This window comes from Oncorhynchus tshawytscha, linkage group LG15, assembly GCF_018296145.1.
Source record: "Oncorhynchus tshawytscha isolate Ot180627B linkage group LG15, Otsh_v2.0, whole genome shotgun sequence".
In the NCBI taxonomy this organism is placed as follows: Eukaryota; Metazoa; Chordata; class Actinopteri; order Salmoniformes; family Salmonidae; genus Oncorhynchus; species Oncorhynchus tshawytscha.
This window is the reverse complement of record NC_056443.1, coordinates 10648538-10663537: the sequence shown is the minus strand read 5'-3', so window position 1 is coordinate 10663537 and position 15000 is coordinate 10648538. Positions and strand designations below refer to the sequence as shown.

Below are 15000 nucleotides of genomic sequence, written 5' to 3'. Positions count from 1 at the left end.
ACAGCAGGTAAGTTGTGTTTCTCCTGCACGTCACAATGCCCTACTGCTAGCACAGGGGACAGGCACTCTTTTTTATGGAGATGACACTGTGTGTTTAGTATAGAAATGAGGTTGTGTTTTTATTTTTATGCATTTTTTTTTTGCGTGTTTACGACTGTTTTTATTGATAGTTGTTGATTGTGTGGTTGGGCATTTATGCGTTTGATTTTTGTCATGTTGCTGTTGAGGAGTACTTGTCTGGAGGTCGTGTAGTGTAGTTGTTGCTGGTGTTTTATTGTGTTTTCTGCTGTTTTTATTGATATTTGTGTGTGTGTGTTGAGAGCTCACTTCAGCTGAGGCCGTGTGTGTGTGTGTGTGTGTGTGTGTGTGTGTGTGTGTGTGTGTGTGTGTGTGTGTGTGTGTGTGTGTGTGTGTGTGTGTGTGTGTGTGTGTGTGTGTGTGTGTGTGTGTGTGTGTGTGTGTGTGTGTGTGTGTGTGTGTGTGTGTGATCGAGAGAGAGAGCGAGAGAGAGAGAGGGAGCGACGTACAGAGCCGGCTGCCATTGCCGTTGTGTGTGAGAGCCCTGTGTGTGGTTGTGAGAGCCGTGGCTCAGCTGTAGCCACCAGAGGGCCTCCTTACTCGGTCCTATAGCCGCCCACTCTACTCTGCCACATCCCCGGGAGGCCTTTGACCAGGACACACTTCTTTAAAAGAACCAATCTGCATGATCTCTGTTCTGACTGCTGTCTCTCATCTGGCCTGTGGAATTAACAAAGAATTCATACATTTTTGTTGTGTAAATGTAGGTGTGTTTTTATTTTGTTTTCTGTTGATGGGGTTGACTTTATTGATTGCTGTGTGATATTTAGATGTTGACTGGGGCTGTTGTGTGGGAGCTGGGAGAGTCAGGCGCTGTTGGGGAGAGGAGTCAAGTGCTCGTGTCTTTTCATGGTGAATGATGGCTTTGACAGCTTGCCAAAAGAGCAGCGGTAGAGGTCGGGCTGTGCTTAAGGAGGCCAACGCCGCGGGTTGGGAACAATGCGTGTTTGCTTTTGTGTTTGGAACCCTGCGAGTGTGTGTTTGTGTGTGTTTGTGTGCGTTGTCTACTTGTAACGGTGTTAGTTTTTTTTGCTGTGAGAATGTTTCTATATTTTTACATGTGTGATTTTGTGTCTGTGTGTGTCTGTGTTAGTGTGTGTGTGTACGCGCATGCTGGTGGAGGCAGCTGAAGCCCTGTGGTTAAGTTGTGCCGGTGTGTGTGTGTCTGATGGTGCGTGTGTGTGTGGGGGGCGGGGGGGGCAGCCAGTGTAGCAGAATGAGGCATGTCCTGCAGTCCTCCCCCTACACCACGCCTAACCCCCCTGCCCCAGCTGGTGATTACAACAGCATCACGACACCATCGCCTCACCCCCTATTCATCATCACACTGCCTGTCTCTCTCCCTGCAGACGGCTGATTGGGGTCAGTTCTCTCCTTCTCTCATTATTCTTTTATGTTTTAACCTGTCCTACTGTGGAGGACTGCAGATACATACTGACCGTATATCTCACCATAGGCCTATATCGTGCTATAGGGCCCTGTGTGCCAAGGGCTGGAAATCTATCTGCGCTCATTCACTAGTGGCGGGTGTGTGGAGTAGAATAGAGGTGCTGGGACACATTTATATAAAAAATAAAATAAGTCAAAAGAGTAGAAACAATAGTCATCTATTTGTAAAAATGTTTTTATTTCACTGCCATTTTACAGACGTACTGTTATTATTTTCTAAAATATATTATCATATTATAATGATGTTTCATGTTATTATTTCACTATGATGATTTTCTTCTAGCGCTTAAATCGCTTCAATCTAAAAATGCGAGAACAGATCTTCTAACTTTAGTCAGAAACTCATTTACTGACAGAGGAAGTCAGAAGCCATAAAAGAGAGCCACGGAGGGAAAGAGCAACGCAAGCATAAAGTATCCAGTTAAGTCGTTGAGACGGACACATTGTGTAGGGGAAATGTGGAGCGATGTGACAATCTTCTCCTGTAAAGAGCAGCTTTATTTCTGTGGAGAGACAGACACATTGAAATGAGTGGTCCAGCTAACAGGTCTCCCGAGGCCTTTTTTAAACAGAGTCCCTTTGTGCTGTTAACTTCACACACTTCCTGTTCTGGGCGCTGGGCTCACATCGCTCTCCCTCTGGTCTGGTCTGTCTATATGGAGAGGATACCTCTACCTTGGTTAGTATTGGTTAGCATAAGCTTACAGTTGTTTATGAGTGGTTAGTGGATTGGTATCAAGGGTTGTTTTGCGTGTGTGTGTGTGTGTGTGTGTGTGTGTGTGTGTGTTGTGTGTTTTAACGTGATTTAGGTATGTGCTGATTTTTATCCGTACATACAGCACGGACTGTACTATACCGTGTGTGCATGAAAATGCTTATCTAAGTGTATTCCAGCACTTTTGAAGAGAGCCTGAGTTTAATTCTCTGACATAGTGTATTGGGAATGACATTGAGTGTTCCTCTGGGCATAAAGGGAGCTGATAGAATCTCCAGTCTCTCATCATGGTGCTAGAGAGGAGGATTAATAAGCACCGATGAATTCTCCACTGTCCCTTTGGCTTCAGCTGTTCCACGGTCATCGCAAACACACCACCGACAGCTATAATTAGAAAGATGGCATTTTAGCATTGTCTCTTTTTTTGTTGTTTTGTGTTGATCTTCTTGAAGGACGCAAATCAGCATGTACGTGAGAGCTTTTGAACTTTTTGGCCAAAAAGGAGGGGGGAGAAGAAAAACGAATTGTATTTGTATGTGTACATTTTTAATTTTTAAACTTTTCTTACCCAATCAAAAACAAGATAGCCTTGAGATGGTTTCCATGCTTGCGTTTGCATTAACAGGAAGGGATTAAAAACATTTCACTAAACAGGTGGATCGCTAAGGTCAATGTCATTGCCAAGTAATAAGCCTTTCTGTATAATAAATACGTCCGTGTCACAGCTGAATTTCAATCACACATTATGTCATCTTCTCATCACCATATTCCCAAGGTCTCCCCTAAATAGGCCTAATTTGATTTCAGATTGTAGATTAGATGTTCTGTGTATCTGATTGCAATTTGCCAGTTAGGCCCAGGTAGCCACACACTGATACATGTTACATTCAGCCTAATTACTATGCAAAACCATGATGATAAAAGCACTCAGAAATGTTGCTCGCGTGTTTTTTTTGATTAATTAAATCAACCTATGAGGCTGTGGTCGTACAAATGTATTAATATGCGATAAAAATGAGTGTACATGGTGCTCTGCATTGATCTGCTGGATCCATACCATAATGTACTTTAATGGAGCTGTTAGTTGATTGCAGTGGCCTATAATCTATATGGACCTTATCAGGAAAATGGATGACTGTAGAGGAAGGAAAGGAATATTTTTTATATTCAGATGAACTGTCCTGTTATGTACGGAGGCCAGGACCATTCACCTCAGCTCTAGTCCCCTGGCTGTCCCATACCAGTTTATCTGTCACCAGTACCTGATGCTCTGCCAATTTAAGGATTCCACACGGGCTTGTTTGAAATAAATCACTCTTGTTTGAGCTATTTAAAATTGTGCATTTCCATGTTTGCGAAATGTTTATTTGGCCAATTGTAAAAAAAAATATTTAAAAAATTGTTTTAATCCCATAACACAAGGTGTCTTTTCACATCTGTGGTTCCATCTGTGGCTCCAGTGCCACTGTGTTTGTGAACATGTGTATGTGTGTTATATACATTATGGGAACATCAGCACGTTCCTTACTGAGAACAGAGTTTAAACAGTCACTTAGTGTGTCTGGCCTCGGCTTGTTGGTTTTCACAAGTAAACACTCTCCATCTACTGCTGCAATACTAATGACAGAGAGCTCCCCCATCAGCACCTAACAAACAGACCTCTCTGTGTGTGTGTGTGTGTGTGTGTGTGTGTGTGTGTGTGTGTGTGTGCGTGCGTGCGTGCGTGTGCGTGCGTGCGTGCGTGCCTATCAGGTGTGCAGGGGGCCACTGGGAGTTTTAATTACTGTCAGTCAGGAGGATGCAGGATCGAGACGCTTGTACACAACAGCTTGCCAGGGCTTCTGTTTTCCTCACAATCCATATTCTGGGTCTTTGCCTATAGGGAAAATGGTGGAGGTTGAGGTGGCAGTGATACATTAAAAAGTCACTGTGATGTGATGCTGGATGCTGTATCTGCTCCATCCCAGCTCATCAGGACGAACAAAAAGAAGGATTCCCCCCCCCCCCAGATGCAAATCTGGGCTTTGCCCTTGAGCATAATTGAAAGGCCTAATCACCCTGGTTCTCTCCCCTCTGGAGCCCGGTGAGGGAGGTGACTCTCATTTGCACTCTTACACAAAGAACCTCATTAGGTTTATCTTTACAGACTGGCCTGACTCGAGTGTGTAAATAACACACCTCACCGTCAGTCTACCACAGACTACACTGTGTTTTCCGCCAGGTTATGATAAAGGGTTTCTTCTTGAAAATGGACAGTTGGAAAGAGAAGGCTGTTGTATGTAGTCATCGTTCTAAATGGAGATAAGAGTGTCGGTTTGAAAGGCAGAAAGTGACAGGAACCCACAGTTTATGTCTTACGTATTTCTTTTTTTTCTCTCCATCACTGTTTCCACAGTCGAAGGATGGCCCGTGCCTCCCTGCTCCATGCCCCACTTATTTATAGTGGGTAGAGCTATACATTTCATTTAGAATATTTCACTACTATCTCCCAGACGGTCCCTTAAGTACTGCACATACAGCCTGACATATAGACTCGTCCTTCTCCCCTCTATGTCGATGACACTCAAGATATAGGATGTGAATGACAGACAGGACGACGTTGCTGCTGTTTGCTCCCCTCCCCGGACAAAACAGGTGTATTATTCTTTTATCTTTCTCGTCACCCCTCGCTTCTTCTTCTTCTTTTTTTCCTGCTTTAAACCTGGAGTGTCCATCTGTGTTTAAGACACGTTACATGTGGCTTCATGGAATTTACAGTGTGGCTCCCGCAGTAACTCCATTTCACGTCCTGGTCTCCTGAGACCCACGGAAATGTCAAGCTGCAAGGCTTTGAAAGAGAGACGAGGAGGAGAGAGGAATGGGGATGGAGGAGCGGGGGAGAGGAGAGAGACAGAAAGGGAGAGGAGTGAAATCTGCTGGAAACAAACACTTATGAGCATTTTATGCTTGAGCAGCTGGGTGCAATTGTGAGCGGTGCGCGTGTGAGCGGTGCGCGTGTGAGCGGTGCGCGTGTGAGCGCTGCGCGTGTGAGCGCTGCGCGTGTGAGCGCTGCGCGTGTGGGTTGAGGTGCATCATGGGTGGAACACAGCAGGTCAAGGGCTGGGGGGAGGACGGGGGGACCTGGTGGCAGGAGAGTGTGTTCACCGTGTCACCGACGGTGTCACTGCCCACACACACACTCATGACAAGCTGCCACTCCCTCAGAGAACATGTGGTGATGAGGTCCAGAAAAGTAGTTAGCATTATATTTCTGAAGGTGCCATATTATTACGCGATGTTATGGTACTTAGCATTAGCAAGATGAGAGTAAGTGTAGGCTACATCCAAAACAGTAGTAGTGCAGCATTCATCTTACTCCATAGTGCTAGAATACTGCTAGGACTGCTGTAGGTTAGAGCCAGTGATTAGAGCCAGGGTTAACCTCTCTTTATAAATAAGACCCAGCCAGCCAGTGCAGGTCAGGATCAATGGCCACTTCACAACTCATTTCCTTTTATGCCTCCTAAACCGCCCTGCTCCGCTCCCTACGACCGGGAAATAAATAGTGCTCGATCCATAGTCCTGGATCCGTAAAGCCCCCGGCTATTGCTACAGCTCAATGCCCAACAATAATTTATTTGCAGATGGCTTTTTTTTCGTCTCTCTAAGAATGCATGGCAGATTTTTCACCCCTTAACAATAATTGTATTGAAACAGGCATTCTGTCATTGTTTGTTGCCCACTCCCCTGTCATTGACTAACAATAGACCAGCAGGTCGTTAATACGGCGAGGTGGAGTGGCCAGTCACTGAAGGTGCATACATAATGCCTGGGTTCGTGATGTAGAGTATGCTGGGGGGAAGGAAGTTTTAAAAAAAAAACGTCCTTAAAGATGCAGTTGTAGAGAGTAATGCATTGCCGCTTGCCTCACACAAGCGATTCCCCAAAGCAAGTGGCTTAGACGTTTGATAGCCTGCGACACCGCTATCCATTTAACAGAGCTTAAAAATAACACATATGCATATGCCCTACGTCTTAAGCTGACAACCAAGAGGCAGGATTTGCTAGAAGGCAGCTTTGGAGCGTTGTGAATTTAACAAGCATGTCTGGTATTACAGTTTCTCTCCGCTTTGGCCATGAATAGTCACAAATCAGCCTCCGAAACGCCAGCCTTGCAGTTGTTGTTTTTCCTTCCCTCCTGTAACAAATATTAAAATGATCCAAATCTTGTTAAAGGGGGATGGCTAGAAGTAGGCAGCTCCAGTGTCCGCGGTCCTTAGCCCTTTTCTTAAACCCCAACAGTTTCCACAATCCGTTGACCAAACACCAGATGTCAGCTAGCAGTCTCTGCTTCTTATGTACGAACACTATCAGGTGACTCCAAACAGAATCTTCCTCCTGAATATGTGAATGGTCTGTTCCCCCCTGAAAGCTGTGGCTGGAAGCCTGCTAAGGGAAGGGATGCTCATCATCCACCCACAGCCTCCCAACCAACACTGTATACATATGTAGTAGGGGCCTTTTTCCTCTCTCAGCCGGCTGCTCTTCTCCTCTTCAGGGCTTTTCGAACAAACCCAGTAAATAAGCCCCTGCCTCACCTCAACCAAATACCCAAGAGGCTTTTCAAACAGACATACATGTCACTTAGCTCTGGCTTTACGGTCTGCCTTTCTCACCAGCGGGCTTTCGTTTGAAGCGCCCCTTGTTGGTCCAGAGGCCTTAGCCGCTGACGTTCCCGATCCATTTCCTCTCCTGTCATTCTGGCCCGGACGTCTTCATCACTTCGTCAGCCATTCTGGGTGTCTCTCTCGTCTCCTCTCGTCTGGTCTCGCCCCAGTTTAAGGGAGGCCATATGGAGGTAAGAGTAGAAGACCTACAGCAAAGGACCCCAGCCTTGCAGACCAGCCAGACCCTCTAAATGAAGCTGTTCTCTGTCCCCCATCCCCAGCAGCCTGCCAGTCCTCATCAAGGCCCTAACCACTGGTTATTTACCCGCACTGGGACAACTTAACTGGGGTTGAATTGATCAGTGAGAGCAGTGGGAAGCTGCTTCGTTGTTTCAGCCTGATAAGGGAAGGCTATGAGCATATGCAGAACATGCTTTGTGGTATGCGTAGCAGCGTTTCAAGCTCGAGTAGACACTAAGCTGATATTGGGTTTCACGCTTGAGTCTTTGTGCACGAGGCACCAATGAAAATGGGACGATTTGATTGTTTCTGCATATGCATTTATCAGAAGTTTACATGATAAATATACATTAGCTGAGTGACTTGGCCATGCGTGGGATTGTTTCAGTGATATTGCTGCTTTATGCGTTCACTTTCACCTGTTTGGACTTCATCATCCAATTCCCTATGAAAATGATAATCGTAATTTGCACAAATGTCAAATTTTTGTACCCCAAACGAGTTTATGTCATTTGTCAGCCATGGGCTTTTGTCAATGTTGTTAGAGTGCAGAAATATTGCTTCTTTGGTGCAAGTTTTTATCATCCTCATAATTTCACAGTTGATTTCCTATATTTCAGACTTCAACATCGCAGTATGTTTATCACTTTCTGCACGAACTTTAACTGCATTATAGGTTCAATAGCATCAAAGATATACAATGCATGATCATCTGAACAATGTTGAGGATTGAGACTCTTACAGTATGAAATCATCCCCCTTTCCCCTTTTTCTATATTTCTATGCAGTAGCTCCTTCCTTCGCTATAAATTATCTGTCATTTCTTTTTGATGTAGATTCAAGTCAGAGGTTTTTTTAATAACCAGTGTAATTGTGCCGGCCTTGTGTGGAGTGCTGTGGAGGGAGTGATCATGCTTTTGGCACATTTATCAAAGCCTTAAAAAAAAAAAAAAAAAAAAAAAAAAGCCCTCGCTTCTCACATGGACACACTAAGTGAGCGACACAGTGATACATTTTCTTGTTAGGAGAAATTACATCCACTGACTTGAGTTACTTCAGCATGAAATTGAAAAAGAAGCATTTCTCCTGAATTTCCATTCTTGATTCAATGAAAGATGTAGATTAGCCCTTTGGATAGGGGAGGAAAAGAATGAAACTAAAGAAGTATGACTTTTTTCACGCTAGGAGGTTATTCTTATAAGCGTGTTATAGGATGCCGGTGAAAAGGGGCTTTTGTTTATGGAAGCAGGGGTATCGTCAGCCAGGTAGTGGTCTGAAACAAATATATTTCACGTTGTTTTTTTCCACCAGTGTGTGTGTGTGTTTGTGTACGCGCATGTGTGTGTTTGTGACTGCTTGTGTCTAGGCCTGCAGATGTGTTCACTGGTGTGTGTGTACGTCTTTATCAATGGGGCTTGTGCTTCTCTCATTTCCCACCTTAACCAGGCACAACTCTCTAGATGGAGCAGTGTGATGGTAGCGCTTCCAGAGCCATAGCTCCTCTCCTCCTCTCTCCCTCCCAGCCTTCCTCCACTTCCCAGCCTCCCTCCACCGCAGGCAGGCAGGCAGGCAAGACACTGATTGATAGACGCGGCGTGTCAGAGAGGAGAAGATAACTGTATCTATCGCAGCTCACTTAAAGGTCAGACACACGGAGTAATTGGAATATGCACAAGACAACTGGATGAGATAGAGTGGTGGGGATGGTACGTGAAGAGAAGGTGGTGTTGAAAGCGTAACTCCATAAGCAGGGAAACAGTTGACGGAGATGCATTGGCCCTCCACAGCTAGATGTAGTGGCCATTAACTTCAGTGATCTTTGGTGGAACCGGGCGTTCATTGAGATTGGGCCCCGGAGATCCATCACTCTGGCATCTCGGATGGGCCGGAGGCTCTTCCCATAGAGGCTAATGACAACACAGGACCCAGGTAATCGAACAGAAAACAACCACTTTCTGGCCACCTACAGTAGGTGAAGGTGTGCTGAGCGAATCAGTGCACAGTGTTGTCTTACTAATTCTTTCCTTGTTGTTTGTGCCGCCATTGTTGGTGAATTGGCTACAAACATGAGAAACAGCCTAGCCTAATACAACTGCTGTGTGCGCTCTATATTCCAGCCCATACACAGTACTAGCCTAGCTCCACACTCAGCCCAATGGCTATTGGGTTAGTCATGCAGTCATTAAGGTTAAGTCATTTACAGCTAAGGTCAGAGTTGCATTTAATCGACCCTGGAGGTAACACTTACCACACAACCTGAGCCCCAGCCAGGTCCAGACTCACTCTATTGACCTGCAGCATGAGAGCCTCCGAGGGGATGTGATCAACTGACTACAGCAAAGCACACTGGAGCTGATTATCCCCGTTGTCTAAAAGCTCAATTTCTGTGGAAGGGAAGAGTCAAGGTTTCAATCTACTTAATGCCAACGAAAGATGCTCTTGTCATTCATGGACAGTATATGATTCCTGGTTAAGTCCACTTTGGTTGATACCCAATGATAAGCAATAGGGGTGCGTCAAGGTGATTTGGTAATGATGGGTGTTAATGGGGGGGATTAAACCCGCAAACAAGCTCAAGGATAGTTAGTTAATAAAACATTCAGATATGGGCCGAGGCCTGTTTTTGGCATTGGTAATAATGAGTTGGATGTGGTGAAGCTTTACTCTCATATTTCATATTTTCATTTCAGTTCGATTTTGTTTACAGTCCTATTATGACTCAAGGTTTTTGGCAGTGTAGTGTGTGTGTGTGTGTGTGTGTGTGTGTGTGTGTGTGTGTGTGTGTGTGTGTGTGTGTGTGTTTATCATTTTAGGCATGTGTATTCTTATTGACATCCTGCACAAACACATCATCTTCCGCCGATGCCGTTGAAAGGTTCCCTGCACTCCTGTGCCGTAGTCAGAGCGCTCATAGCCTCCGGTCGTCCACTTTGGTGTGGGAGCCTCTTAGTAACTCCCCGTCATTAAAGACAGACACAAACAGAACACTGATGGAGGAAAACAACTTCATTCTGTCTTCCCCTAGCTCTCAGAAACACACACGTTTTAGCTACAATCCAAATGCTTTCCAAGCATTGCTGTTTCTACTGGCCGGCCCTGCTCTAAATGAACTGTAGATGCTTTTAATGCAACGTTTAATAGTAGGTATTCTTCCAACTGTGTGATGTTCAGCCATCTGGAACTGTGAAAAGGAGATGGATCATAATCACTTGAAGGGGGAATCAAGTGAATCAAGTGTGTGTCTGAACCATTAAGAAGTGGTAGGGTGCAGACAAACACAGGCATGCACATACGCACACACCCCAACACATATACTGTATACCAAGGGGGGGCAAAGTACAGCTTGCAAGACATAAAAAAATATATATATATTTAAAATGTCCCCCAATTTCTAGGTATCCAATTGGTAGTTACAGTCTTGTCCCATCGCAAAGGTCGAGAGCCGTGGTCGAGAGGCAAAGGTCGAGAGCCGTGCATCCTCCGAAACACGACCCAGCCAAGCCGCACTGAATCTTGAGACAATGCTTGCTTAACCCGGAAGCCATATGCACCAATGTGTCAGAGGAAACACCATACACCTGGTGACCGTGTCAGCGTGCGCTAGATGGGACAAGGAAACGCTGGGCCAATTGTGCGCCACCTCATGGGTCACGGCCAGCTGTGACACAGCCTGGGATTGAACCCCGGTCTGTAGTGAAGCTTCAAGCAATGGGATGGAGTGTCTTAGACCGCTGTGATTTTAATTGATTTTAACCAACAATTGGTCCCCCCAAAAATGCAGCCCTCCGTTGAATTTCAAAATCCCGATGTGGCCCTCAAGCCAAAAAGTTTGCCCACCCCTGCTGTGTACACACACACTAGGCATGCACGTACGCACGTACACTCACACATACACTCTCTCTCCACACACCTCCCTCAGGTGTAAGTGAAAGGCAGTCTCTTCTCTTTTTCATAGTAGATTGTGGTAGCTTTCAGTTGTTCAGCTGTAAAGGACTTCCCTAAGACGAGCAGATAAAAGAGCTGTCAATGGCCCGTGAGTCACCTTATCTAAACCCAGTGATATATACTGCAGTTGAAAGTGAAGGCTTTACTAGAACCACCAGAAGAGAAGCGGGATAAATAGAATTTCATAAGGGAAGAAACAGGGAAGAGATGCATCGAGACGATGTCAGGTGGTTCTCTGACTCGCTCCCAGCAGTGTGTTTTATGTGGTGTATAAGTTCACCTCACAGGTTGCTGGCAAACTGTAAACTATTATGCGCGCTCCATAGACACGGTTTCCTTGTATTTGCACAGAATATCCATGACAGCATCTGCAGGAGCTGGGAAGTGTATGAATGTTTGTGGTTGCAGTGAACGATGGCAGGCTCGCTTTGTTTGGTGTGTTATTGCTGGCACCGTTTCTCTCTCCGGCAGGGCGGATGGATAGAATAGAATACTCTCTCTCTCTCTCTCTCTCTCTCTCTCTCTCTCTCTCTCTCTCTCTCTCTCTCTCTCTCTCTCTCTCTCTCTCTCTCTCTCCCACTGATGGGCTGAGTAGACCCATGTTTTGTCTCTCTCCCGAGCTGGAAAAATAAGTGTGAGGTTGCACAATGGAGCAGGATTCCATATTTTCTACCCCCCTCCCTTCCCCTATAAGTGCACAGCTTCCTGGGGTAGCAATGACTGAATTCATCTTCCAATTCACTGGGGAGGGCTGAGCTATGCCGGCTCTGTTTACAGTGGCAGAAAGTTAATATAAATTTTCATCAGAGGGGGAAGTTTACACATATGATTCTATTTGTCCTTCGTTATTAGCACCTGAGTCTGGGGCTGGGGAAGCATAATTGTCTACAGACACAGGCCAAATAGATGCAAGGGGAAGGCAAATAAGCACACCCCAAAATCATTTCCATTGTTTGTGTGTTACAATCCCTCGCCCTGGGATTCTTAATCTAGAGGATCAATAAACAAGGAGAGAGAGGGAGGAGGAGAGAGAAAGAAGGGAAGAAAGAAAGAAAGAAGAAAGAAATTGAAGGAATTCTTACAGAGAGAATTACTGAGTGAGAGATAGAGGGGGGATAAAGATAGAGAGGGAGGGAGAGGAAGAAACAGACAGAACGAGAGAGAGAGAGAAACGGACGTAGAAAGAGAGAGACTTTTGCTCTGTTAGTAGTGAGTCGTGGCACCAGATGGAGGAAGCAGAGCAGAGCAGCACACAGAAGCCCATTGTTCTGCTGGTTAGCTCTCCTCTCCGTCCTGTGGCTGAAGCAGATTCTCGACGGACTGCTCCCTCGCTCTCTTGCTCCTTCCACCTTTGCAGACTCTGTTGATTTATTGACTCATACATAAAAATGCTCATTACTCCCACATCCTTACCCCACCTCTACTGCTCAGGTGTGTGTGTGTGTGTGTGTGTGTGTGTGTGTGTGTGTGTGTGTGTGTGTGTGTGTGTGTGTGTGTGTGTGTGTGTGTGTGTGTGTGTGCAGGTGTGTGTGTGCAGGTGTGTGTGTGCAGGTGTGTGTGTGCAGGTGTGTGTGTGCGCGTGCGTGCGTGTGTCCCTCTCTCCACAACAACCGTAGAAAAACACTATCCTCTGATTCCACAACAAGCAGTTATTTTCCCCCCAAGTATGAGACAATGGCATGATTTATTTGTGTGAACTCTCTCTCCCCTCCCTCCGATGCTGATCCACCAACTCACTGACTTTTGTTTACCTCTTGTTTGTTGGGCCTTAGTCAAGCTCTCCGCTCCATGCATCTGTGTCCTCCGACTCTGCTACAATTTGTTCCTGTAACTCCAGTCTGAAAGGTGTCGTTATTTTCCCGTAATGGTTTCTATTCTGAGGAGCCAGTCAAGCAGAGTGCAGGCGAATCCCCTTGTATTGTGTTGGGATGGGCTTTGTGGAGCTGGGGGTGATAAGGGAACCACTGCCAGGTATTGTTAAAGCCACTGGTGCATTACTGTGCTGGGTGACCTTTTATGAAAGGGATACAAATCTTTCTACTCCTGCTAGTAAGTCACTTCAGTTACGGGAATCAATACGAGGATATACCAGACAACCAGACAGAGGCTTTGGTCCTGTGTCAGACTAATTGGACGATTTTGTGTACAGAATATACAACACACTTTGTATGCAGATGTCATTCATGCGTCTGTTTTCCTGTTTGATCCAGTGAAAGACTTCAACAGGATTCCAATTCCGTCGTTACGACGGCACCAGGTCACACTTTGCTTGTTTTCATGAAAGTCCATCCACTTCTGCATTCATGAACTGTGTAGAATGTTTTTATCCCCCTCTTCATCCCGCCAGCCCCTCCAAGGAAGTCTTAGCCTCTGTTCTATCCTGAATCCACTTACATAACGCAATGTGGTGTCAATATTTTGCTGTGTAGTGTCAGGCCCTCCTATGCTATCTCCTGCAGCCGTACCGCCAGCAGGCCACAATCCAATCAGCCCCTGTTTGTTTGTTCAGCTTAAACTGTTTGTGCCTTGTTTTCCACGGCATGCGACTCCCCTCTCTCCCCTGGCTTGAAAAAGTGTTGCACTCGTCTTTTTTTGTCCTCCCCCTCTGTCTGTTGTCTAGCTGTGTTTCCCGGTAGCAGTGAAGGGAGGGTAAGTGGAGATAAGCCCAGGGTCTGGTGTCTAGTAGGACATGTCTGCTTGGAGATGTTCTGGATGACAGAGTCTTGTTGAACAGCAGCCCTCTGCTCTGCACAGAGGATGGGGACTACTGTTAACACACACACACACACACACACACACACACACACACAGTAAGGAAGTAGCATCATACAGGTATTCTACATTCTTTAATGACTAGAACATCCACCACCTGTGCAGTTCAGGAAGTGACATACCCAATCCAAATACAATGTCACGGTTCCTTTTGATATACCGTAATTCTGATTTCAGGGTGCATTTCATACAGTCACTAGTATACGTATTGGAATGAGTGGCATTCCTTCAGATGACTTATTTCTCCCTGGCCTAAGATAAAACACAGTCACCATAAGCAATCTGTAGATTTGTAATGGTGTGGCCAGTCATGACGAGCCGCTAATGTATTTCATGCTTGTTTAAGATGTTGGAATGCCCCCCTCACAAAGGTGCATTGTGATGTGTTCCTTATTACCTCTCTGCATTAAGTCTAAACACAGGCTGTGGACTGAGGGGGGGATATGGCTGACATATGTTTCTTTAGGCTGTCTCTCTCCTCTTTGCAGTGATCTCTGCACGCCTATTCATGTAGCAGGGGGGAGTGCCTGTGTAAACATTCTAGTTTCTCCCTCCGTTTCGCATAATAGTTGCCTGAATTCATTTCTCCTGACCTGGCTATCTGAAACCAATTACACCACATCCATTTGGGCCGAATCTTATTTTCCTAAGGATCAGTCGGTGGAGCCGTAGCCTTTTCTGTGTGTGTGTGTGTGTCTCAGTATGTGTGTGTGTGTCTCTGTGTGTGTGTGTGTGTGTTTATTTTTTTTGTCTTCTATCCCCAGCGATGGATATCAACATCAAATATGCCGCTCTGAGTGCCTTGTTATTTATGTTAGAGCCAGAGCTCTTTCGCAGGCCCCTTACAGCCGTCTCAAGAATGCGCGACATTGTTCTGTTTATACAGTGTGTGCATTAACAGACAGGAGATGTCATTTTCCGTGCATAGCAACCCAGGTTAAATAGGAGGACAGCTCTGTATGTTTTGTCTGTGCGCCGTCGCGAGTCTTCAGCAAAAACTTTTGATGACTTTTCTTGGCATGCCTGCTTTGTATAGTCAGGCGGAGAAGAGAAGAGGAGAGAGGAGAGGGGGGAGAGAGGAGAGGGGGGAGAGAGGAGAGGGGGGAGAGAGCTCTGTGCGTGTGGAGTTAGGCCAAGTCTATATGGATGGTGAAA

General features: G+C 45.7%; 1 protein-coding gene across 17 annotated transcripts in view; it reads left to right on the top strand.

Annotated features, from left to right (window-relative positions):
• Positions 1 to 15000, top strand: part of LOC112214374 (forkhead box protein P2) — a 114759-nt gene that overhangs the window by 48476 nt on the left and 51283 nt on the right. For 7 of the 17 annotated variants that reach the window (XM_042298128.1, XM_042298122.1, XM_042298132.1 and 4 more), the window contains one exon: positions 1 to 7. This exon is cut by the window's left edge and continues 180 nt beyond it. The exons of the other annotated variants lie outside the window; for them this stretch is intronic. In XM_042298128.1, the coding sequence (XP_042154062.1) occupies positions 1 to 7 (7 nt within the window). The remainder of the gene's footprint in view (positions 8 to 15000) is intronic. 17 annotated transcript variants of the gene reach the window in all.